This window comes from Ornithodoros turicata, chromosome 3, assembly GCF_037126465.1.
Source record: "Ornithodoros turicata isolate Travis chromosome 3, ASM3712646v1, whole genome shotgun sequence".
NCBI lineage: Eukaryota > Metazoa > Arthropoda > Arachnida > Ixodida > Argasidae > Ornithodoros > Ornithodoros turicata.
Genome location: NC_088203.1, coordinates 26,572,736 through 26,599,474, shown reverse-complemented (window position 1 = coordinate 26,599,474; position 26,739 = coordinate 26,572,736). Strand labels below are relative to the sequence as shown.

Sequence of the window (26,739 nt, the reverse complement as noted above, 5' to 3'; positions counted from 1 at the left end):
GCGAAATGCAGTTCAACTGAATTGCTCCGCCGCAGAAAGTGTACTGCAGCGCCACCAGTTTCCGCCTATAGCGCTCCTGTGGCTTCGGTGTCGGCTTTCTATTGCAGCTGATAGGAATGAGCGTGAGGTGGGGCTCAGGTGAAGTAGCACAGAACTCATTTTTAACACCCAGTTTTCTTCCTATAAAACTGTTAAGTAGGCCAGTAAGATGCACCATGCGAAGTAATTTACACCACACACTCTTAAAAATGAACTTCACCGCATAGCACGCTCCTAGCCAACAATGATCCCGAGTGACATCGTTCACTATCCTGATTTGTTGAAAACAGGAGGTGTACGCCTTTTTGTGACACTTATGCAGAAATATCAATTGTCACAAAAAGGCGTACGCCCCACGCTTTCCACAAATCAAGAGTCATAGAGGTATCATTGTGTACAATGGTTGGCCTCCAGCGTGCTATGTGGTGAAGTTTAAGAGTGCAGAATCATAATTATCGCAGAAATTTGAATTTAAAAAGCGACCGTGCGCAACGGTGGGTGAAGAGCAGTACCAGCCTGTGATCTGCCTGGAACCTCGCGCTGACGCTATAAGGAGAACGCTGGCTGATTGGCCTAGAGAAATGTCTGCTACTCCGCTGTCGTCTGCTACTCGGCTGTTCGGGGTTCTGATAAAGCTTTTCTCCTTGCTCGGTAATGCTTCGGCCGCTCCTTCTATCCCCAATTCTTTTGGAGAACTGGCAAAACAGGTTTACGGCGGCAAAGGGACAAGGCGCTGACCTCCACTGACCGGCGAACCAGAACGAGTCTCCTTATACCGTCATCGGTGACGTGCCATCATACCTCCTCGTCCTCGTTATAGCTGGAGTGGCGAGTTAAGGGTGAACGCGCGGAGCTATGTTTCTAGGTGAGTTTTTTTTCTGGGAAACATATTGCACGCATCAAAACCTTTCGCGCTATTCGGTATGACCCATCCGTTAAGGAAGGTGATGCTTAGAAAATACCCACCAGGAACTATCAAGCTAGACGTGGAAAAGTTGAAGGACGCTCCCAGATGTACAAGGTGAGTGCAGTATTTCCGAGGAATCTGATTTTCCACATACTCTCCGTCCGAAAGCACGCAGATTAAAGGTCTTCCATCTGTCAAATATCGCTTCGGTGAATTTCATTTCGTTTCAATTCGTATCGTTTACACGATGGTTGCCTACGCAGGAAAATTGACCTACCAGAAGTAAGGGGAGGCTCTGGAGAGGATGCTGCAGTGGGATTCGCTGCATATTTTATAGGAAACAACGGTTCTGCAAAAATATATATATATATATATTGCACATGATCTGAGCCAGTTATTTTGGACATTCGACTTCTAGTAGTGAAGTCGTACTATTCTTACCTGCAGTTGGAAACAAGTCCTCTGCACCGGCGCCGGTGGTATTATCTTCAGTCGCTAGGTTGTCTGCAGAAAACAAGAAGCCGTAGCAAGGGTGATATGATGATGCGGAAGCTACAATGGCTATGACGCCCTAAACATGCGTAGTGAAGTTAGATAGAAAGATCGAACGTAATTCCAAGTTCCCATTGTACATTTTCAACTGAAGCCGCGAGTAGCTGCAAATCGTCTAGACATGCAACACGAGAACCTTGATAAGGGAAAGCTCAACTGCGCTCCTCAGCATAGTTGAAATGTATCAGCACGGGCTTCACACAGTCTGACTTCACACAGGTCTCCTGCAAACCCTCTTGTTCGAAATCGACGTATTTCCATGGTTATTCTTATTTTGTCGTTTGAGGAGCAAGCAGAAGAATCCTCTTAAAGGAGTTATGAACTGTACCAAGCGAGCCCACCGACTGTGTCGGCTCCAAACGGTGATTTCAACGTGTTGTCTGTGACACCTTTTGTATAGGTGAATTTGATAGGTGCGTATAGATACTCATCTTCAGCACATAGCACGCTCTTAGCCAACCATCTTCCCGAATGACAAAGTTCTCGCCCATGATTTGTTGATAACGAGAGGCGGAGCCTATTGTCTATCTATTATGCGCGGGTACAAAATGGGCTACGCCTCCCGTTTAAAACAAATCAGAGACGAGAACGTTGTCATTCGGGATGATGGTTGGCTAGGAGCGTGCAATGTAGTGAAGTTCATCTTTTTGGCTATAGTCGTGACGATGCCCACTTGAGTGCGGCCAACAACGGCAAGTTACCTCGACCCCCCCCCCCCCCCCCCTCATCTTGAAGAGAGTAAAGCAGAATGTTATGTGTACCTCCGCGTTGGCGTCTGATTGGGTGCTACAACTCTCCAGATGACGTAACGATGGATAGAGGTATCTGGATGGCGGTGCGTCTACTCGCCCGAATACGAAAGAAAGTGCGTTTTTGTATTAACGTTGCACAAGGTATGAAGGAGAAGATTTGAACAATAAATTGTAAATAGAATTACGAAGAACAATATTACATCTATTAAACCCGTAACTAAATACATGCAGATATGAGTTCTTACCTCCTTTAAGCTTGCATTACTTTTTTTCTTTTTTTGTGACGTTCCCCCTTTATGGTTACGTCTGAGCGTCCTCTGACCCTACACCACACCTCCTGGCCTCAGACCTCCACCTCACATCTCACCTTCATCTCACACCTCCTGACGTTATCTTCTGCACGATTTTCACCGCCTTACGCTTTTGCACCGTCTTGCACCATTCATTCACAAATATTTTTGTAGCCTACCTAAGCCTATCCTAATCGCTTCCATGCGGGCGTACGAGTCAGAGCGACAAACGCCTTGCCAGTCCTCATAATCGTAGTTGAACACTGCAACGCATGCGTCCGGGAAAATCTTCCTCGCAGCAGAAATCTGCAGGGAGCGAAAGTTCAACATTACACGATACTCGTGCCGGGTGATTTCCTTTACTCACCTTCTTCAACAGTGTCTGCGGCGATTCAAAAGACTGTAGACTGTGTCCCTTTGTTCCCACCATCGTCATCGTGGACGAGTCATATGCGGACGCCCAACCTTCGTCCATGCACGCCTGGACGCACATATGACCCGCTTAGAGCGATGTTTCTTCGATATAACGCTGTCGAACGTTACGTCCAAAGTTACTAAAGCTTTTACATTGCTTGAAGGTATGAATACAGATTGACCGATGCCATTTTATGTCAAAGTTGCCACGCGCCCTGCGCCACCTTCAGCTGCACTTTTGGGAGCCCGACCGACGTTTAGTTGTAGCGTACGCCATCGCATACGCATAAGCAAGGCAATGTCGTATTCACACTAGGCACGGTCCAAACACAAACTATACTCTGCGCATGCACAAAGCAACGGCGGACGCGATACTAAAGCTGTAATTAACTGGCGCAGAAACAGAATTGCAGGGCTGCCGAATAAATTGTCACAAACCTCAGTGAAGAGTACCCGCCAAGCCCCACTGGGCAACTTGTGACCTTCTTACCTTTCCAAAGTCCACGCTATCTTCGGTATAACAGTCTCGCTCAAGTGCTAATGCGTCTTGCATCGTGTACCGGAGTACTCTCATGTCCACAGAAAAGCAACTGATCGGTAACGTGGAGGTAATGTTAGCGAGTCTCATCCAGTTCAGTGCAGTCTCCTGCAGTGGGAAATCGCTTCGTATCAGAACGCTGTAAAAGTATCCTCTGTAGAAAAAAATCTCCTGTAGAATGATATTTGCAGAAGTAAAGGAGTCCGGTGGCCTCTGTGCGAGGTGGTCGAAAACAGATTTGCTACCGTCGCGAGCTGTCTTGCCTAAGGGCAGACGACACACAGAAGCTTCTGGCAGTAAGACAGTGTCCCGACGCAAAAGAGGAGAGTACGACGAAAATAGACGCGTAAAATGGCGTACGAGGCTTCTGTTAATGTCTGCCTATTAAATGGTGGCCAGTACTTAGCTTACTTAACGGAAAACGACTGGTAGCCAGCTATTTCAGATGGAGGAATGTTTGCGTGATTAAATCGCTGACTCTAATCGAGATTTAAATAGCTGTTATTCGACATGATTGAAATGCGAATTATTTCTCCGGATAACGAAACTGATTCAAAAATCAAAAATGAAGTCCAAAAACGTGGCAAAAGAGCACAAATATTTGGTTAGTAATAATTCGATGATTGTGCCACCAACACATACCCAGCGCCCACACTGCATCGACATCGCAACGCAAACGATTAGGGACAATGCTGCACTTCACACCAGACTTGCACGTAACTTCAATACTCCAATCAAAGTTCATCTATCTCAAGTACGTTTGGAGATAACTTGGTATATTACTACCATTATTTTGAGATATTTTTAAGGTCAGCATTTAGTATGTAGCTTACTAAAGATTTTTGGACTTCCTGGGGCACATGCGTCATTTTTCGAAGATGTCTATACTTCGGAGAAACACGTCGCGTTTAGTGGATGCGCAGCGTGTGTTAGGCTGAACAGCGCGTCTGTCAAAATTGTACCCTTACGGTAATGAGCTAGTCTTAGAATCACTTGGTACTCCACTCGAATACTGTTAAAAGTTTTTAGGACTCTGCTCAGTTACTTTTCTACCTGGAGCTCCTGTAACTGATCCTGAATACCCTTTGAATATCTTGTACGAGCTTGCTGTGGACGTGGACGTAGTATATTCTGTACGTGGCGCCTGCACGGTCGAGCTGCCATTGAGTATCGCATATGGGTAAAACGAAACCCTATAGCTGTCATTTTCATGTCATCGTGCTTCATGACTGGAGAAAAATTACCAGTTACCAGGGCTGTTAGAAGTCAAATCAATAAACCCGATTTAAACCGAACTAATCAGGACCGAACTAACATTTCGTTTTCTTTTTCTTTTTTTTTTCTTTTTTCAGCCTTGAACGGCAGGGAAGATAGCCAATTCCGTCACTTGGGGTGTGGTTTACACAACACTTAACACCCTCCAAAATCGAATCTCTCTGGTGCGCGCAGAATGTCGTTTGTTTGCTATAGTTCGGCCAGAATGGTTAAAATCCTCGGTGTCCTTAACTTCGCTGGTTTTCATGAAGGAATTACCCCTCTTTCTTGGAATTGCAGGCGTTAACACGATATTAGGTAAAGAGTAACACGTATACGCACGCCAAAGATTGACAGTCTGTTACATATGTAACTCACAATGGCGACGCGTGGGACGCAAGACCACCCCGGTTGCTCAAAGTTCGAGACTGGCACAGCTTGGCACAATCCCATGTTTTCTGAATAGTGCGTCTGTACAACAAGGATGTCGACGAACCTGAAAGCTCATACGTTACGTGAATTCAATATTCGGTCTTGATGTATGTTTCGAAAGGGTCTCACTGTGCAACAGTTCCTAGAGCGAAGGAGATATCTTCGGGTGGTTGGATATAATCACTCAGTTCCGCTCCAAGCATCAGACATAAAGAGTTGGCCTCGTACACACTATGCAGCACCTGAAAAAAAATTGGCAGTGCAACAGTGATGAACTGTGATATTGATACAGGACGTACTTTCCTATGTTGGTCAAACGCATCGAAGACCTGTCACCGTGCGCAATATGCGCAGTCACCGCAAGTGTCACCGTGCACAGTTTAGCGCAGAATAGTTCACAACTACAGTTGCGCTTAACGGCACGAAAAGCGTCCGCCGTCACTCCGTCGGAGACATTATACAGTGTCGCCATCATGTGCCGCACCTTAAAGGTCAGCTACGCCGGTATACCAAATAGTCGAAACGGTTGTGATATTCTGAAAGCCCATATACAGCTCTCCCCAAAATGTACCTTCATTCTCCCAGTTCGGTACAGAACCATGTCAAAAAAATAGATGATTCATTCCCACCCATGGGCGCAGCCATTTTTATGACGTAGATGCACCCGAACGGGCATTGTGACGTGTACACGCCTTCGTCAGTGGATTCCAGCTACGGCTTTTCGTGGCTTCACGTATCTGTGCTTGAAGATGGCGGTCAGCCGGGTTCCACTGGTTCCACGATAAGTAAACAGTGCAGCAGCTGCGAACTCATTCGTGAACCAACCTCTGTGCGATGTTGTGACTGGAACTCGACGTTTGTGTTTTGTGAGCACGTACAATTTGTATCAAGTCGGGTCTGCGTTAGCCCCTTTACAGCACTTGCCCATTGTAGAGACTGACGTTTCGACAGCCGTTTTAGCAAGAAATGCCGACAGCGTTTTATTCTTGCAGGAAAAAATCGTGCTATGTATTTGAGAAACCTATGGGACAAGTTATGGGACCACAAAGCTATGGGACAAGTTTTACGTACGATTTATCAATGTGCAACACCGTCGACGATGGTATGGAACGACGAGCGACGTAAAACGAAATAAAAGTCACATTTTAAACATATGGGATTCCGTGCATTTTGCAGAAGCTTTCGTTGAATCACACACTCCCATGTCACGCTGCATTGTGTGGCACGCTACAGACTACTGCATTTCATGTTGCATCTGGATATTGTTTGTAATGAGCACCGTAGCACAAAAACATGCACACGAAAGCTCCAGAAGCCATGTGGTTGCACACTATGCAGACGCAAAAGAAGTACCAGAACCACGTAGACCAGAGCACATATTGCCACTTAGAAATTGTGTTTTTATAAATGTGGGGTCTGAAGAGTTAGGGCATAGCATAGATCCTAGAAATCAAATTAGTGGATGCACCTTATCCTTCTGGTGAGTGCTGTTTCAGTTCACAACTCAGCCAATTCCGTACTCAGGAATTATTGCACAAATCACTTTGTATTTAATATTTATCATGTAGGACATGATAAGAAAGATGTAAGTTGCAACCCTGTCTGCAGCATTCTCGACTGCCTCTTGCCTCAGTTAGAGGTACGGTACCAAACCATTCGCAAAGGGCAGTCTTACAGGGGCCGTGGGAGTTTTGAATTTATAAAATTTATAAAAAATAAGTATAATAAGCAATATAAAATTTATATAAAATAAAAATAAAATTTATAAAAATAAATAAAAAGGCTTCATGGAAGCAACGCGTTAGCATACCCATTGCACATGAAGCACAATTATATATGCTTGGACAGCTATTATCTATATAATCTTCTGAACCATTTGTGTGGCTGCATACGAAATTATTTTATGCGCATGCTCTACCTTCCTAGTCCTACATGTGCACACGAATAACAGTGAATATATGTGAAGTGGCAAAAAGCAATGCTAGACTACCATCATTGTGCCCCTTTAACTTTTCTACATTTATGTGTGCTGAACGGGGAATATCTCACTAGAAAAGACGACATTTGTGCATTATTTGGCAAACAACTAAATATATTTACATTTTCCATCAATCAACAATGTTGTGACCTGGTGCAAATATTAATGTCAACAAGGAAAGTACTTACAAATTATTCCTATGTACTCAAATGCAGATATGACAATTCTCTTTTTGTACCTAAGCACAGTAGAGTTTCAAAATTAAGGGGAATCACATAAAGCTTCAATAATAGGCTGGGCAATCAAAGCTACAAAAGACAAAGTAGTTCAAGAAAAAGAATGAAGAACTGAATAATCGGTTGCCATCTTTCATCTTTCATCGTTAATTCTTATGCAAATTGAGGCGTTGTATGTATTTGTCCCTTCTGTGTTGTTCCAGCCTCAGAACATCAGTTCCTTCATGTTCAAAAGCAAACACACACGGGCTATGTTCTCACTGTGTATCAGCTGCTCTGCTACTAAGAAGAACATGTTCCAAATTAATATAAAATGGCTTGACACGATACGCCGGCGAAAGCTAAGAAATAAAATTAGTAGTTAAATGTACAATACATAAACACTTGCCATAACATGACAGTTTCCTTCCTGCATTCATGCGCTACCATTCATCCCACTTAAAGAGTACTGAATTTTTGGATAGCATTACACGTTAATTTGACAGAACTTGGACAAGATTACATAGCACACGATAAAAGTAGAGTGAACATAATGTGCAGTTTTCCATTCACGCTTAATGGCCGCAGCAGTTATGCGTGAAGGCCACAGCTAAGTTGTGTTGAGAAACACATCACTTTCTGTTTGCCATATCTAAATGAAACGTACCTGACCTGATCCAAAGTAACCGTTCTGAGTCTGGAACACACAAAGAGAAAACACAACACACGCCACAGCATTAACAGATAGGCAAATGAGCTGTGGCGAGCTCCACCTTGGGACAAAGTCAACAAGTAATTCACCAAAAGTCAAGAGTGCCTGAAATGTAACATCTCTGACTGGTAGCAGGACGGTCCACGTTCAATTCGTGGTGCTCGCACTGACTGGCATTTTCATGAATTATTTGTTGAAGTTTCCATGTGCTTGAGAACATGAACCATTCCTCAACCACTGTATCCTCATGAGGTGATGAGGGTTTGTCATCCCAAAGAGACTCCCATTCTTGCACGTGTCCTTGCACGGTTGCTCACCACTGCAGAAAAGATTTAATGACAAGAAATGGGTAGTCATGTTTACTTTATAATGATTGTGCACAACAGAAAGAAGACTTTCGCACAGAAGGCTGTACTTCTTGAGGTCTAACATCACGTTACAAAATTCCAGAATATATAAGACATGTTGTAAGGTAGAGAACAAGTAGAGTGAGGGTTGGTACAAACAAATATACAAATAAAAATACAAACTTAGTATAATAAAATAAAAGAGGGTACGACACCATCAGTTTCAAACAGACAAGGGATGAGTTGTGTAGCATAATATATGAATGACCACGGTGGACAGGTCAGTATTTGACACAAAAGGCATTCACGGACGACACATTCAGGGAAACAGTGCTGCAGTGTCTTGTCAACTCATCCACTGCCGGCTTGAAACTGATTGAGTTGTACCCCCTTTTTATTTTATTATATATGGTTGTATATTTATTTTTATGTCTGTACCAACCCTCGCTCTCTACCTTACGACATGTTTTATATATTCTGGGATGTTGGACATTAACAAGAGCAGCCTTGTGCACGAACGTCTCGTCTCATTAAAATTTAGATGCTCTCAACAGTCTTCTTTCTGTTGTGAATCTCTATCGCAGCATACCTGCACATTGCTGTTCTACGTACTGTGACTTTGCAGTAAGATTATGGACCTTGGATAAAAAGACTACACAGCACTGCTCAGGTATTTGTGCCTATGGAACAGCACGTATGCAGTATGCACTATTTGTGCACTGGACCCACTAAAAATATAATGAATGTGGCATTGCCCACAGTAATGCACTAGGTTCAACACAAGTATTGTAAAATCCAGGTATTTTAGCTTACATGTCAATCCATTACCACATCCATACAGTGAACAGTGAACACAGACAGTGAATTAATAAGAGTAGACAATGTTAACATGAATTCTGGGCTATTCTTCAATCAAAGATTCACTGATAGTAAAGGCACGTTCCTCAATGGACGTTGATGATAGTGAAAATTCTAAAACGTTATCAGAGATGACATCAGCGTCTGCGTGTCAGAAAGGATTGTATGTCCAACAGTAATCAAGCTAACAGTAACAAAAATGTGCAAAAGACAAATTAACTGAACTAATCGGAATGGAGACCTTTGTTTTCCACCATGAAAGCACAGGTTGTAACGTAGAGGGCAAATTTAAGAGTGGTGTCAAGATGTCTGCATGAAAGCGCACATGGAACATAGGTGAACACTCAAATTATAACATCACATTGTCATACGTGTTGGTGGCAGGTAGACTGCAACTAACGTGTCAGCAATTTCTTCATGCACCAGATGCAAGCCAGATCCTGTTTCATTTCCGCCTTCATCATGCACCTGTGGTAATTCAGAAGTTAGATTATCAGTACTATTGTGTCGTTAATCGTGATTATGTCAGAGTAAGCGCAGTAGGACAGCTGCGCAATCGATTCATGAGGCTTGCTATTTTTATATCTGAACCTCGACTTACCTTTTTGCTCTCGTTTTTTGCCTTGATCCTCCGTGGCACGTTCAAAATTTGTGTGTCGGGCACCTCAGATTTTCATCAGACGATTTCGCGCCGAGATTCCGAATTGCCTCTGGAGTCGCGCGTAACCTATGATAACATTCGTGGACGAAATCCTTGGAGTGGAACTTAGCAGGCACCGCTGTCGCTGTCAGCCAAGAGCTTCGCACTGCTTGGTCTTTTGGCAGCTTATAATAGGTAACATTTGAATGCTCCGATGAATTGTTCTAACAGCGTAGCACTGTCGCATTTTCAACAACTTCGCCGTGGCATATCACGTATCATATCGTTCCAGCCCAGAAAAGGCAAGGTCAGAACAAGGAAGTGCACTTTCCAAACGACGCCGTGCCAAAAAAGAAAAAATATTAACATGCTTTGTTTCCGGCTTAGCAATAACATAACAGCTGTTCGCTTATGTACGATGCACAGAGGACGAAACGAAAGACGCCAAGCGGCCAAGCCAAGAGTTCATGCCAAGCGAAAGACAGATAAACCGAGAGCAGTGACGTCGGTGCGCCAGTGCGCAGGGTTTGCCAACGGTCTGACGGGCGGGCGTGGGAACTAAAAAAAAATGTTTTCTAAAAAACTACGAACAGTTGGACAAAGATATTTCGCACACATATACAGTGTTCGCTAATGAACACACGGCGCGAGTATCGTTCGGTTCTGCGGCACTTCAAAATCGGCATATATATAAAGGCTACACTGCACAATGGGGATTGACGACGACTACATACTCCTGAAGGTTCGAATCGACGTATGACAGTGTTTTTACCTCCGCCTCCTAAAGCCATCGGCAACAATATACCAACAGTAGAGACTGCGACAACATAAAAAGCTGCTTGAACTATACGACATGTGCCTGACCTGAAGCTTCTTCACCAGTTGAATGAGCTGCTGGCTGGATCTGGAGACGTAGAGGAAGGCTAGGCCATCCATATTGCGACCCTTTAGCTGATGCGCCGTGTAATCAGCGATATCTCGTATATTCGGCGATTGCAGGACAGATTCATCAATGGCGAGTAGCAGTTTAGCGTCGCTGTCTATAAAGCCTGCCAGGTACTCTGTAATTACATTCTCTGTCACCTACGACAGCCATCTCAAACAGGATGTACTAAAAGCTCGCAAAATGTGCTTCAGTTATGAATGAAGACAACAAATAGTATCCACTAACACGAAAACTTATACGAAAGTAAGGTATCAAGAAAATTAGCTTGACACAAACAAAACTGGACCTTGAGATATGAAAAACAGCCACTCTGAAAAATACCCAAAGTAAACCGTACCTGGATGAATTATCTCAATCCTTCTTATCTCTGGACCGTAACCTCGAATAGATAGCACAATGTGGGTACAAAACTGCTTCGTCACCGTCCTCGGAACATCGGTGCGGTCTGACAAGATGCATATTAATGGTACCCTAGACTCTGGAAATGTGTCATTTACAAAGTTAGGCATGTATCAGCACTAACTTGTCCAGCGCCGATACGAACCTCTGCCAGAGGGCATGCAGTTCTGGTTGCGTACTGAACCACGCGCACGGCTGTCAGGCGGCAAGGTTTCGGTTACCAATGGAACAACCGATGCGTTAGCTGGAAAGTGAAGTACGAGGTAATGTATAGTATGCGATACACAGGTACGACACACACACACACACACATGCGATACACATAATCGACTAAAACCTTGAGCAGCACAGAAGGTACGCCCTACTGGCTTGGTCTACTAGAAGAGTGGGAGAAGACATGCGCACGCTGTAAATGTACTCTCCCACGCTTGCGTTGAACATGTACGCCTGCCGCCCGAATCTACTTCGTAGGTCGCACTGCTGATAGGATATACTTGAGGAGCGACTGCTGAATTTCTACAACTCCCATCGACAGTGCATGAGCGGTTTCCTTTGTGTTTCCTAATGCGTAGTCCTGACAAAGTTGGTGTGACGTGCGGCCCAAAAAAGATGCGATCCAGAATACTGCTAGGCACACGTAGACATGACACGAATAACGGGGCCAATAACGAATAACGAATAGTAAGGGTCCAAGGGGACTAGAAGGATATGAATGAAAAATAGAAAAGTGGGTGAACGGGGAAAAGGATTTGCTCTTGTGAGACCACGCAGACTGCTTTTTACGGCTACGATTGCAACGTCCACTTTCAAACGTGAAACGTTGCCGAGCTTCGCTGATTGATTGACTGACATCGTTTTTCGTTGAAGGAGCAGAGAGGAGGAGGAGGAGTAACATTATGTTTTCGGCTGCGGCGTATTACCCAACAAAGATGCGTTCTTAGATAAAAACGATGTGCCCAACTGGCCTGTATCGCGTTGATATGCACGCCCTTTAGAAACCCCTCAACTCATTCGGAGTGCCCGAGTGGCGCTGACGTCACTCTGACGTGGCGAGCTCCCCGCAAGTAGTGCCGCGCCGCGTCCGTAGCAGACAAATTTACAGTGAGAAATGAGGGCCCGTGGCCACTCTCCACGTAATACAACGTCACACGGACCTCATTACGTCAAGCCAGGAGATTGGACGGGGCGTTGAAAGACGCGCCGTACACTCATGGCGCTTTGGTAAATTTACTTGCGCAGTGATAGAACACCGTAGAGAAAAATATCGTGAAACTCGGTTCCTGGTAGTTTGCATGACGAATGAAGCAATGTTCTGGGCAATTGTAAACGCCACCTCCTTGCTCCTTCAAGCACTTCTAATCCCTGTAAGTCGAGTATACCAGTTCCATCTCAAGATATTCTGTTTCTGACGTGTTATGAAAGGATATAACCTGCCTTGACAACTAACACAAAAAAATTCGTTATATGCAACATTTTTCTAAAAGAAAAAACGCACCGGAACATCGACGCGCGCGTTCCCGCTCAACTCGCTCTGCAGGGCGAAACAAGAAGGAAAAGGAGGAGGAAGAAAAACGTCACCGGAAATGTCATTACGGTTATAATAGTGACCGCGCTCCAATCGGGACCGGCGCTTTCGTTTCCCTCCCAGTTCTCCCTGTGAAGCAGACGACGTTTCTCACCAGTCAGCGACCTGTACCGTAATGACGTCGAAACGACTCGAGCGGCTAGTTGCGGGCGTTGCGCATGGTCGCAAGCCTTAAAACCGAATTCTGCGATATTTATGCATCTGCCGAATGAATCACTTTGCATAGTGCATTTTCACATTCAGGTTAGTGGCTTGGTTTTAAAAAATATGGTGGTCACTGGAGTGCTTTGTCCTTTACAGCGGTCGGTGCGAAAATACTTGATTGCACGATTGCGGTGGCGTCTAAAGGACAATAAAGAAAAAAAACTCACCCTCAATGTTCGGCGGTTTCCAACGAACTGCAAATGAATTATCGACACGAATCAGTGGACGCCCGTTAGTTGCTATGCCCAGTTAACCTAAACCGTACACTCACGTTGTGATTTGCGTATGGAAGCCAGACTTGCATATGGTTCACCGCAGACACCTTCGTAATCGTCTTGGTCGACATCGAAGACTGCGACACATGCTAGAGGATACTTGCTCAGTGCCCGAGATATCTGCAGGGAATTCCCGAATCGCGATCAACTTCCTGCTGGTCTAAAGCGACGATCCATACCTTGACAGGAAGACCGCCTCCTCCTTCATGCAGTGCCAAGTCACTACCACGTAGCCGCATTTCAACCAAGATATCCGTGCTGTTCAGCCGAACACTTCTCCAAGTATCAGAGTCACACACCTAGGAACGGTGTTTCAATGTGTGCTGAAGTATGGTTGTCAAGGACATTGAGGCTATACACAGATTTGAGACATGTGGACCTGGTAGTACCTTCATCACGTTCTCAGTCGAAAATGCAGCACAGCGAGACAGAGGTCCCGATGAATTGTGGAATATAAAAGCGCTCATACTGAGCGAGAAACAGGTATGTAGAAGCTGCTTGTAATCGATGTACAGTCGCACCATACACTCCAGAGATGTCATCTGCAACAGTGCAGTTTTGGTTTCTGTTTCCGGATCCACGTTCCATTGGTATTGCTTGTCAAGGTAACGAGTACTCTTACTATTGGCAGGGTTCCGGGAGCCTTGGTCTGCGGGTACAGTGAGGACGGCAACACTGTCCTGCAAACGTCTCCTGACGATGGGATATAATGAGTTTGAAGGACCAAGATCGATATAAACCTGCAACAACAGTAGCAGACAAGTGAACACAGGTCAGGTACAGGAAGACATTGTTATGGTTTGCGTACGGTGTGATGTAGCTCAGTCTCTGTGCTACAGATGTTATTGGAGAACCGTAGTCTTTCAGAGACATGCCTACAATGAGGCCCATCTTGCTTTTCTTGCTTGAGTTTGCCACGGAGTTGTAAATTATCTGTGAAATCAACACAGAAGTTTGCTGAGGCGCTTAGTAGGTCTTGAGTACAGAAATACGGTAGAACAGGAAAGCGTGCAAGTGAAACCTTCTGGAACCTTCAGGCTCAGAAAGTGCGGTGTCGTATCATAGGTCACACCACAGTCATTGTAGACCGTAGTCGAATCCCGACAACGTATTAACATGGAATAGTTGGAGGAGGTAAGCTAGGTGGCGTAGACGTCAAATATCAATGTAGTACTGCAGGGACGAGAAAAGCACGTGGACTGGACAGTGGACATGCAGACAGAGTGGAAAGGTTAGACTGAAAAATTCATCCCCCCAAGTCTGATTTCCTTCCCCAGCTCTCCTCAGACCATCTATCTTTAGAACTACCTTCTTGACTTAGCGTGTTCTTCTGAAACGGTCCTCGGCCCAACCTTTCCTTGAGAAGGGATTTGTGTTGCGAAAATTAGCTGTGACTCGAAATGGCCCCGGAGCGGAGGAAATCCTTCGCGTTTTTCTCTCTGCTACATGGCAGCGCTGGTGTTTCTTTGAAGCCTAGTGATCTTTGAAATAAGCGTTCCTTCATTTGAGGAGTCGACTCCTCAAATGAAGGAACGCTTATTTCCTCCGCTAACTGGAGTCGACACGTGCCCTTGAGTCGAGAATCGTGTAAGAATATGGACGTAGGAGTCCAGATAATGCGTAGTGACGCACCGCAGACTACGGGAACATGGCTCACCTCCAGAACTGGTCTCAGTCGTGGTAGCTCGTTTGACGCACAGGAGCATCCGAGGAAAGCGATTCCGTGGAAGAATCGAGCCGTAACCCAGGGCACTACGTGACCGACGAGGGTCTTGAGTACAGTTTCGTTCCCTACAAGACCCTGCAGGGTTACGCCTCCTATCGCGACATACAACTTCAATCCAGCTGTGACGGACATGGTCTCGAATGTCATGAAGGTCGCGTCTGGAAATGTTAACGAAAGCTTAGTAGTGCTGTAGTTGTTCGCAGTTCCGTACCGTTCACAGGTTCTATTTTGTGAGTGATAGGGTTGAAGTGGACGTCGCTGTAAACCAGGTGCGTGCAGTACTGTTTGGGAAATTGCAACATTACTGTTGAAGCTGATGATACGACGCAGATTAGATATCCAGGGCCTGAAACGGAGGAAAGCGATGCGACAGTGGGACATATAAGAAGTGGGACAATCGGTTCGCCCATCGGTCGGAGGGGACAGGCTCAAACAACGTAGTGAACATTAGGTAAAACCAGCGCCAAAACACACTCGACCAACAGAACAGGAACCACGCTGAACTTACAACTGCAATTTATTGAAATTTGAAACCATGCAAACACTGACTCAGGCTAACCTTTCCCTCCTTTTCTCCTCATAATAAACATATATCCCCCCCCCCCCCATGCGAATACCCCGCCATATCACCCTTGCTCCTCCTTGCTAAACTTTTGAACGCTCAACCTTGAGCGTTCAAACCTTGTATAGTGAAACACCTGTTCCCTTCGCGTTGTGTGTCTTGAGGCTTAACACGGACAATACAAAAATTAGCAAGAGTCTAACCACATGATGTGCAAGTGTAGACTGGTCCTATAATTGATCTGTTCTAAGTTGAACGAGACAGATGAAAATACTGTCGAAGGCAGCACTGCATGCCGCTTTTTCCAGTATAGCACATCCAGACATTACTTTCAATTTTTGTTGTCCCTTCCACGTTGCGGTAATGGTTTCTCCGCTTTTTACTTTTTCTAATCAATCAATTTTTCAATAGCATACCTTCAGCGTTAATATCGGTCGCACGTTCTCTGCTCCTTGAGTCGCCTGCGCAAGCAAAATGAAAAGGAAAATGACACTATGTAGACAAGGAAGCAGCCCAAGTGACTGACGTATGAAACCGTAATACCCAAGTAAATGTTCACCCTCTATTAATAGTATGTTTGCAGCAATGGCAGAGAGTTGCTTACCGGACAATGGCTTTCCAGAATTATTCAGTTCTGGAAGCCTCATGTCAATACGCCTTGAACCTGCAATTCAACAAAAGTCATAACAGTGCCCCAGCGGAAGCTCACGTTCGTTAGATCGCCAAGACACGCCACAGTTATCAACATATATATATATATATTCCATGGACGTACCATTCTGTTGCCTGGCGATGGCAAGGCCTCCTGGTATTAACTTGTTGGGGTCAAGATTCGGCGTAGCTGGAAAAGGAAGCAGGTAATGGGATCAAGGCACGCATTAAAAATTGCCGGCAATTACAGGACGTCGTTAAATACAGGGCTCTAACGATGTAATTGAGCATGTGACGCTATCAACGCTAGAACCACGGTCCTTCGATGTTGTATCGAGTGACCGTGCTTGAACAAACAGAGGTCTAGCGGAGAGCTATGGTACGTGACGTCGCCTGTGGAGTCCGGCATCGGCCAGAACAAACTACTGGAATGTGCTTGAGTGAGTGCTAACTGAAATTAGTGAACTTACGCGAATTTCCAGGCTTTTCCAATGATTGTTTGCCCATCGTTCCATTTCCAGCAAAAACTGTAATTAGGAGGCACACAGTTAGCAATGTCGGATAAGAGTGTCGTTGAGGGCCTCAAGGGGGCATTTTTTGGTCGTAGCTTAAATCAACACGTTGCGGGCTGTCTATCAATGCAACATGCATCGACCGCAAACACGTGAACGTTCCGTGTAGGACGTTCCGTGTGAACGTCCCGGCTATGGTACTTCACTAGACTAAGACTCAACAACTAATAAGACTCAACATATCTGCCGTGGCCCCAGGGAAAAGGCATAAAGGATCAGATACAGCCCATAGTCAACAAGGAATCTGTCCAAGAAAATACTTCTCATAGATTCTTTACTGCAGGCCTCGCACACAAAGTACAAGGCGCATTGCGGTTTGGACTAGTGTGTCAACGTGAAGATTATTTGGAACACTGGTTCAGACAATTGTTGCAACGACCGTTGGTGAAACCGTATTCTTAAGTAGAAGTAGTGGACAGGCAGTGAGAAAATGGGAAGGTCAACAGAATGGTGACTCAGCGGATCTGGGGAAGTATAAATCTGTTTCGGGGCGCCATACCTAGGAGATGTCTGGGTGACAATGGCAAAAAGGATGCACGTATGAAATTGTTGAAGAAAAGGGTCCGTTTACACCGTCCTGTCTGACTAATGCATATTTCATGGAAAAGGCTTGACTAGTTTCGCTTCTCGGTGGTTTACTCGATAACATGCCAGTGGACAACCGAACGGAGAGGCAAATTTTCAAAAGTTCCATTAATCTTATCAGTCGGTCAAGTCACCAGAATGCGAGGCGTGTCTCAACATCCACCACTGGTACCTCGTTTTTAATTGATTGGACAGTAAATAAAAAGGCTTCATTTTAATGATCATTCAGGATTTGTACCTCAGTGCCGTAGCCAGAAATATATTTCGGGAGGAGTTTTATGGTCACTTCAGATGTGTCAGGCACGAAAATGGGAAGACGGCGCGGTCCCGCTGGTCGCTAACGGCCGGTGATGACAAAGTGGCGGTCCAGATGACGTCCCCATTTGGCCAGGACAGATGTTGAATAAAGGTACGGATCAGCAGGCATGTTACCAAAGGCAAGATAGATGTTTAATAATGCTTTAGGTTAGTTAAGGTTTAGGTTGGTTAAGGGCCGAATTAAAGAGCTGATGAGATGTTGATGCGTCGACGCTGGCCGGTGAACTCTCGTGGCCACACTCGCGCCGACGATGATTAGACAGCGGCGGTGATGACGATGCTGCTGCTGCTCACAGATTACAGCAGAGGAACGATGAAAGGTCTCGTCGACGTCCACGAAAGGCACATACGGTACAAAAATCCAACACTGAAGTTTACTATTTAATGACACAAGCTTTCATGTAGCAGTCTACATTTCTTCAGGTGTGAAAGACAACAGGGCACATGGTGTGGATTATATTGTCACAGGATGGCACGTGAAAAAATATACCACCTGACCTTCCCAGTGTAAATCCCCCGAACACCGACATAATGGCTGTACTCCTGTACATACAATGGCTGTACATAATACTATTGTCTTTCACACCTGAAGAAATGTATGCATTTCTTCAGGTGTGAAAGACAACAGGGCACATGGTGTGCATTACATAGTCACACGATGACAAGTGAAATAAATAAATAAATAAAAAGGAGGTGGAGGAGAGGAGCCTGCCGTTTGAATGACCTTACCATTATGTCGGGGTTCGGGGGATTTACACTGGGAAGGTCAGGTGGTATATTTTTTTCACGTGCCATCCTGTGACTATATAATGCATATCATGTGCCCTGTTGTCTTTCACACCTGAAGAAATGTATACTGCTACATGAAAGCTTGTGTCATTAAATAAATTGAAAACTTCAGTGTTGGATTTTTGTACCGTCGTTTGTGACTTTAGATGAGGGAGGAGGATTCGCCCTTATTTCCCTTTCCCAAATGCACTACCAAAGGTATGATTTCGGACAGTTTCAACCCCACAACCCCTCTCCCCCCCTTTCTGGCTACTCCACTGCTCTACCCCATGCCGTTAACAGAACTTCACCACATAGCACGTTTCTAGCCAACCACCATTCCGAATTATACGATTCTGTGTCCCGATTTGTTTAGAACAGGGGTAGCGTCTATCTGGGACATTCATAATACGTCCCAGATAAGCCCCTCCTCCATTTTCAACAAGGCAGGGCCCAAAATGATATCATACGGAATGATGGTTAGCTAGGAGCGTGCTATGTGGTGAAGTTCCGTTTTAACAGTGCATTCCTGGCAGTATAATGTAGCGAAATGGAATAATGTGTCGCCTGACAGCGAGGACCGCGTGCAGGATGGGTACAAAATAGACTCCGCCTCCAGTTTTCAGCAAATCAGGGGCGAGAACGTCGTCATTGGGGATGATGATTGGCTGGAAACGTGCAGTGGTGAAACTAATTTTGGCTATAGTCGTGACGACGCCCACTTCTGTGTGGCGAACAACGGCGAGCCGATCCTGCTATTAACCCCTCGTTTTTAATAGTGTACTACAGATAATGTCGATGTGTAAAGGATGGTGTCAGCGCTGGTTGCGCAGCTGGGACTGCCTCTACTTAAACGCAATACATCCTACAACTATACAGGGTGATTCCACGTACAAGATCTACACTCCAAAAATGAACTTCACCACATAGCACTCTCCTAGCCAACCACACTCTTAGAAATGAACCTTACCGCATAGCACCATGCTAGCCAACTATAATCTCGAATGATATCGTTATCTGCCCTGATTTGTTGAAAACGGGAAGCGTACGCCTTTTTGTGACACTTATGAAGTGACATTTAACAGGGCTCGAAACCCTGCCTTATCTGTGAAGCTCTCCGCCAGGAGTCACCATGCAAAATATTTTCGCTCTGCGGTGTATTGTCACTGTGCCATCGAATTTCCCAAAACAGTCGGAGAAAGCAGCCGCGGACGACAGACACGGTCCTCGCGTGACGTAGAAACGGCTCTGCATTTCTCTTCTTTGTTTTTTCTTCTCAGCTCACACACCGCTTATACATGCTTGAGCTGTGCTGCTGTACGTAACTGGTTACGTGCCGGAGCCCATGGTACGTCACGACGTCCTCTCGTTCGGCGATACACTTTTTGTAGATTTTTTTTTCTTTTTGAAGGTGTGCGGCGGATCCTTGCACGTGCTCTCTAAGTTACCCGCGCTCATCGTTCTTTCGCAGGAACTCATTTTATTCGTTGCAGAACACGCAAAACACGGCGGAACTTGTGATTGACCGAACAGTGCGTCGAGCTTCTGTTCACACGCAAGGCTATGAAACATTTTCCTCTGTGTGTCAAGAAGCTTGAACCCGTAGCCGGTAGCTCCTTAACGTAGTCGTGAACTCCGATCTAGCCTTCGTCGCTGCCTCGGAGTTCCAAGAATGACTGAAACACGGCGGTTCACGCTGAAGCTGGCGAACTCCCGATTGGGGTTCTACGTGAATGTGAAACAGCTCGGCACTTTCTGCGTTCGCGTGCGCACAATCGCATGCACACAGTCCCCAGGAAAATTCGATACCCCCCGAAGGTGCCTTTTATCGAGCAGCGCAGATGATATTCGCGCTCCCACACTCTTATAGAAAAGAGGGGGTCGAGGTAGCTTGCCGTTGTTGGCCGCACTCAAGTCTGTAGTCGTCACGACTGTAGCCAAAAAAAAAAGGAAAGTGGGAGCTTGGTGAAGCTCGGTCGTATCATCTGCGGGGAGGGGCGTGCAACGTTGGGTACACGAGCGTTCTGCCTGCCTAGACTGCACTCTTAGAAATAAACTTCACCGCATAGCACGCTCCTAGCCAACCATAATCTCGAATGATATCATTATCTGCCCTGATTTGTTGAAAACGGGAGGCGTATGCCTTTTTTGTGACAATTATGAACAGCATAAGTGTCACAAAAAAGGCGTACGCCTCCCGCTTTCAACAAATCAGGGCAGATAACCATATCATTCGAGACGATGGCTGGCTAGGAGCGTGCTATGCGGTGAAGTTCATTTCTAAGAGTCTAGGCAGGCAGAACGCGCGTGTACCCAACGTTGCACGCCCCTCCCCGCAGATGATACGACCGAGCTTCACTGGCTTCGTAGCGAAGGAGCAAAGGAAGCCCCAAGGTCCCATCTACGTGAGTGCTCCGGATCTTCGGTAACAAAGAGACCAGGATCTTCGAGCCCATTGCTCTGATAGGAGACAATTTCTATCGCGGTAGTAATATACACCGATGACGCTTCCAGAAATGGCAGGTGTGCATCAACCTTTGTAATATACCATGCGAGGGCGTAGTGCAAGGACGACGCCCTTTGCATCCTGGAGGTTTCCCACCTCCTGTGGCGCTGCAGAGCTCTATGTCAGTTATGTTCTTTCTGCAGCACATAGTTGATTTTAGCCCGCGAACAAAATTCGCACTGCAAGCTAGAAAACAGAGGCATACGAAACTCGTCGGCACCCTTAGTGACGGATGCGTTAAGGGCTTACCAGCATGTGTACCAAGCAGGACACAGGCTAGTTCTCCACAGGGTTCCAGCCCATTGTGATGTCATGGGGAGTAAACAAGCTGACAGCGCCGCAAAATCTCTAGAAGCCCATCTCTCTAGTATCTCTCTAGCTCTCTAGAAGCCCATCTAGACGATGGACGAATCTTGCACTGCTGAGTGGACACCGTCGTTCCATTCTTCGACGTCTATGGCACTCCTGGCTTCCCGCCAATTGATAAATGATACTCTCCCCCTTTGCACGAGTTGATCCAACGCGCGCTTTCCGGATGCCACCAAATACATCCCGTCAAAACGCTGCATTAATCCATCGGATGCGACTCAATGTGGCTTTTACAGCTCAGTGACGTTCCCGCTTGCGACAAGTTGACTCTCCTAGATGCCGTCACTGCGGTGATTCGGAAGATCTAGAGCACATCCTTTGTTCATTGCCCGCACTGCCAACGTAGTGCCTCTCAACGTACCTCTCACTACCAAGTAGTGAGAGGGCGAGAGCTCAGCTGACTTAGAGACACCAATAGTGTAGATGTGAAAGCATCTAAACTATTGGTGTCTCCAAATCAGCTTGACACTCGGCCTCACTACATCAAAATTGCTTGGTCCATGGCCAAAATCCAGCCCACCAACACAGTGCCCAAAAAACGCACTTACAGTTTTCGGACACCGTACGTGCGACTTCGGTCCTCACTGTGAGGTGACTGGTTCCAGTTCACAACATTACCGCCAGTATTGCTCCTGGCAATGTAACTCCCCACTCATCATAATTCAAATGACGCTGTTGTTTGTAATATGCAGTCGTCGAACCACGCATCTCCCGATTGGCGGTCGGTGCGTTAGCCAATTACACCACGGTGGCATCAGCTTTCCGACGACTTGCCAAGGAGTCGCATTTATTTATTTATGTACATTCCTCAAGCGCCCTACAACGGCGTTACGTGAGGGGGAGCAAAAACGATAACATGGCAACTTAACATGACCACATATCATGACATAAGAAAAGTAGTAACATTGACCAAATAAGCAACATTCACGGGACACTCACTCTGCCTCTCTCTCTCTCTCTCTTCATATTATATCTTACATTTCTCTCATACAGACATACAGGGTGTTTCACCGCCTATAGTGACAAATTATAACTGGCGACGTTCTCGCCGGACGATTGAGGGGCTTTCTCAAACTGCCGTCTTGAAACTTGCCGCCATTTAGGAAAGCTTTGGACAATTTTTCACTCAGGGAAATTTGTTTTTCCAATAGAACTTTCAAAATTGCCAAGCCAACCTCACCTTCTTTACATAAATATGAAGTCCTCCGCGGATAACCGCAGACCCCAATAAAAACTACGCACGGTATAGCAAAAGAAATAGTCTGAAATTAGTAACAGTGCATTAGTAAGTGCTGCTTTGGCCCCGCCTGCTTGATTGTCGCAAAAAAGCGCGCGAGAAAGGTGCGGAGATAGGAGGAAGTGTCGTCGCCGTTGCAAACAAGCGGTAAAAAATTACATTTACATGTTTCGTAGGGCATCCAACATTTCCTTTGATGCCATTTTTACCCTGATATTTTTCTCTTTCAAGTGAAACGGTTGTTCTCATGTGTGCGAGTTGATATAGGTGATCGCGCACATAAAGAAGAACCGCGTTTACCTGAGAGAAGAAAGCAATCCGGAAACTGACATTTTTCAGATGAACATCCTACGACAAATCCGTATCAACAACTCCGCATCGTAACGACGGCAAGGTCTATTCGCATGAGGGCCGGTTCGAAACACAGAGCAAGGATCCGCTTACGTGCAGTTAGGTTGACCGTGGCTGCTCTCTTAGTGGATGACCTGTGCAGGAAGCCGTAGACGAGAGCGAGGGCGAGTCCCGTCACCAGGCAGAAGGCGATCACATAGCGACCGCCTTTATTAAAAGACAACCAAAAACACCTATCACAAACAAACACAAACACAACACACTGTTCACTAATATAGCACGCCGGCGGCTAAACAGCCAAAGCGGTTTCTCTTGCGAGGTCGAGTTGTTTTATGGAACGACAAAGAGCTAAGTTGTATGAAGGAGCGACTACCTCTTACACTATCTACACCAGTTGTAACGTGACATGCTACGATACATCCGCGCCCAAGAATGACCACAAGTATCATGGTATCTACACTATCTGGTATTTAGCGAAGATTAGGTTCAGAAACATGGTGCGCGTACATTACAGTTGGTATATACATATTACGACCATCATCCGAGGTTACGTGACAACAATGCGCACAAAAGGAGAAAAAATAGTGAAATCCCCTATAGATTACACATGAACTAACATCGCGCTTGAAAGCCGCATAGGAAGAAGAGGAGATCACAAGAAGATAGAATTTAGCAACATTTGGAGTCGTACGATGGGATCAGCTGGGCAGAATGATAGAACCAGTGATGGGCAAAGTACCAGGAGAAGTAGAGTGTCAAGCAGTTGTAAAAACAAATACTTTAAATGCAGCAAAAAGTCCTATCAGTGCTAAATACTTAAGTATATAAAGCAGTGAGAAATGTACTTGAAGTACTCATTAAGCATCCCTCAAACTGAACATGCTGTTTTCATGCCACGACATTTAGCTCTTTACGAAGACTAACATGCGCACACATACGTTCAAATGCAACCTCTCAGGCAAACTATACGCGGACGACGAGTAAACAACGCGGAACAGCATGTTGAGACGTGCCAGTTTATCGGCTCATATAGGATTTCAAAGTGGCTAAAATAGGGCGAGGCGCAGTGCTGCGAACACCATAATAAACTCCGCGGTGGCAGTCCGGATGCGGTGCCGGCTGTCATGTAGCGAGCAAGCAACGCTGACAGAAGGATACTTGACGTACTTCAACGGAAAGAACAGCAAAAAGTACTTCATGTAAAGTAGAAAGTATTGTTCAGCAGGATTACTTGAAGTAAAGCAAAAGTACTACTAAAGTACTGAGTGCTTCGTACTGCCCATCACTGGAACCACGTGGATAGAATGACGGGGTACCGGTCTGCAAGGTACCACTCCGAAAACAAAAGTTTACGCAGCTCGGAAAAACTGGAGAGCCGATCCAAGAACGCGCACATTAAAAAGGGAATACAGCGTCCGCAATATACTACACTACAACAGTATTGTAGCGAATGCGCTAATGGTAAGTCAACCAAGAACACAGGTTTATCATAACGCTTCTATAGTAGTATCTTCTTGCGCAGACCTGCAAAGCACCCCACACTGCGTGCGGGTGCAGGAAGATGCTAACCTCCACATTAAGACCAAGCTTTCAGCCATAACACTTATACGTTCCAACAGAGCCTAGACGACCATAGCGTGCCATGTCCAGTTAACAGTAGAGAAACGTATCTTTCCGCTCCGAGTATAACATATTCATACGATATAGCCACGTAATAAATTAGCGTCCCTTACGTTTTTTGGATGGACTTCCTTCCGCCATGACGGAGCAGTCCGTTCAAGGCAGCAAGGTAGAACAGATGGTTAAAATCACGAGCCGCGGACCTCGCACCTATACAACATACCTTTCTTCTTCCATTCCCATGATAGCCTTGTGTACAGGAATTAAAAGAGATTATTTGCACTCTCTGTTGCACTTCGAGTACCTAACTTTATACACGTATATCTACTCTGAATTATTAAATTACATTGCATTTCGGTATTATAGGTGTCGAGTCAATTTACCTTGAAGTCTTTTGAGAACCCTGGTCAGTGAAGACAAGGAAACATGGAAAGTATTCTCCATCTGACGGCACAAGTGATGATGACCGCTACTGCACATTGGCAGTACGGAACTGGAAATATATTCAAAAAGTTTGTCTGGAGCCTTTGAAATAAAATGAACTGATGCCGCAAGGTTGTTTCTGTTCATACACTTTGATATTTAACTCCTTTACCTGTCTTCCCTTACTTACTGCGACACTATGGCACAGGCTGTACCTCACGTGCATGTTCTTCTTCCAATTTAAGAGAGTTTCCACAAGCGTTTCCATCAATGACAAAAAATTATGTACTGTACATGTACGTATGAGACGCCTAGTGCCTCAGTCATAAGTTTAACTAGGCTATCCATAAAAAGCGCAACAGTCAGTGAAAGGAGAAAAAAAAACGTTAAAAAACACAGGCGTGCGATAGACAGGAAAAAACTGTACTGCGTTTGCATAAACTTTACACAACATTCGTTGGAACTCTCTGCGAACCGTCGTGAAAGCGCATATTCCCAGCCAGATTGTTTCCAGTGATAAGCCTTCTACATAGGTACAAAAAACGCACACAAAGCACAATACAAAAGACAGCAGCGCATCAATACAAAAAGCATACAAAAATACAAAGCAAAAAAATGAGAAAAAAAGAGAGAGAAAGAATGCGCTAACTGTTCCTTTCCCTTGAACTATTGACCAGTCAACAAGTCAATACCGCAACCACGATGACTTTCATGAATACGTTCCTAGGTGGCACCGCCTGTCCACTCCTGTTGCCTAGCAACCGTCTCGGCATTGTCGACCGCATGGATTAAACGCACATAATGGATGTCCTCAATCGTGCATACAATATACCGGTGTGAAAGTTGACAGACGCATGTTGGACCATCGCCGACGCTTCTGTTGGGCCAAGGTCGTCGCCTCCGCCTTGCCTACGCGCTGTCAAGGCACTATCCCCAAAGTGTGGACAGGTGAGAAAAATGCGGTTCGTGTGTGCACTTTCAAAAGGTGGGATGGAAAGGCAGGAGGGGACGTCTTTAGAATTTTGTCTTTCGGAATACCGCCCCTTAGATTCGTCAGTTTCTCTCCGTCTCGCTGTCACTCACGAATCAGATTCGTCGGAGCAAGGAGCGAGTCATACTGGAGCACAGAACATTCGAACATCATCTCACGGTGGCTGACACAATTACCGTGAGTGTATCGTGGCAGCCAAACTGAACGTGCAGTCTTTATTGGTATCGCTACGGTGAGCGCAAGTCGTTACGCGACAGCCGTAAGGGTTCCTGTAGGTTCTACGTTAGACACCTGTTGAACGAGTGTATTCCATTCATCACATACATCACTTGCGCGAGTATATCAACTCCGTTATTCCGTCGCGGCGTTCGGCGGTAGGTACAGATCGACATGCATTACAGTTTCGCCAATTTACCGAGCCGTGGCGGAAACCCAGTACAGGCTTGCACACTATGTGCCATGAACATGCGTGTCAGACGTGGACGTTTTGCTGAGCAGCTGCGTTTTTGGAGCGGCTCCCTCCCCGTCGATTTTCATGCGCAGCGTATGTGGTAAATGGCAACTAGAGTCACTAAATAAGGCAACTTGGCGCGCGTTCTAAACTACAACCACGGACTTGTCATGGCGGCCCCAATGGTAAAAAAACAACCAATCAGGGGCGCGAAACTGTGACTGACAGGTCAAGCCTCTTTTTGGGACTCCTCCCAATGGCCAGACGCCCTT

The 26,739-nt window shown here is 45.6% G+C and overlaps 2 protein-coding genes across 2 annotated transcripts in view; one reads left to right on the top strand and one right to left on the bottom strand.

The window, feature by feature from the left end:
• The window catches only part of LOC135388325 (uncharacterized), a 151,867-nt gene extending 127,046 nt beyond the window's left edge, over positions 1 to 24,821 (bottom strand). Inside the window, exons 1-25 of the mRNA XM_064617807.1 lie at positions 24,716 to 24,821; positions 23,076 to 23,189; positions 16,747 to 16,803; positions 16,401 to 16,466; positions 16,230 to 16,289; positions 16,042 to 16,086; positions 15,275 to 15,409; positions 14,995 to 15,221; positions 14,146 to 14,270; positions 13,960 to 14,077; positions 13,727 to 13,879; positions 13,517 to 13,636; positions 13,334 to 13,457; positions 13,230 to 13,256; positions 11,419 to 11,517; positions 11,212 to 11,352; positions 10,793 to 10,989; positions 5,308 to 5,420; positions 5,125 to 5,242; positions 3,445 to 3,600; positions 2,908 to 3,021; positions 2,720 to 2,846; positions 1,388 to 1,450; positions 1,224 to 1,295; positions 1,006 to 1,137 (exon numbers count right to left, since the gene is read on the bottom strand). Coding sequence (XP_064473877.1) covers positions 1,006 to 1,137; positions 1,224 to 1,295; positions 1,388 to 1,450; positions 2,720 to 2,846; positions 2,908 to 3,021; positions 3,445 to 3,600; positions 5,125 to 5,242; positions 5,308 to 5,420; positions 10,793 to 10,989; positions 11,212 to 11,352; positions 11,419 to 11,517; positions 13,230 to 13,256; positions 13,334 to 13,457; positions 13,517 to 13,636; positions 13,727 to 13,879; positions 13,960 to 14,077; positions 14,146 to 14,270; positions 14,995 to 15,221; positions 15,275 to 15,409; positions 16,042 to 16,086; positions 16,230 to 16,289; positions 16,401 to 16,466; positions 16,747 to 16,803; positions 23,076 to 23,189; positions 24,716 to 24,743 — 2,731 coding nt within the window. The 5' untranslated portion in view covers positions 24,744 to 24,821. The remainder of the gene's footprint in view (positions 1 to 1,005; positions 1,138 to 1,223; positions 1,296 to 1,387; positions 1,451 to 2,719; positions 2,847 to 2,907; positions 3,022 to 3,444; positions 3,601 to 5,124; positions 5,243 to 5,307; positions 5,421 to 10,792; positions 10,990 to 11,211; positions 11,353 to 11,418; positions 11,518 to 13,229; positions 13,257 to 13,333; positions 13,458 to 13,516; positions 13,637 to 13,726; positions 13,880 to 13,959; positions 14,078 to 14,145; positions 14,271 to 14,994; positions 15,222 to 15,274; positions 15,410 to 16,041; positions 16,087 to 16,229; positions 16,290 to 16,400; positions 16,467 to 16,746; positions 16,804 to 23,075; positions 23,190 to 24,715) is intronic.
• A 973-nt stretch (positions 24,822 to 25,794) lies between these two features.
• Positions 25,795 to 26,739, top strand: part of LOC135388324 (uncharacterized) — a 60,577-nt gene continuing 59,632 nt past the window's right edge. Inside the window, exon 1 of the mRNA XM_064617806.1 lies at positions 25,795 to 25,973. The gene's annotated coding sequence lies outside the window, so the exon portion shown is untranslated. The remainder of the gene's footprint in view (positions 25,974 to 26,739) is intronic.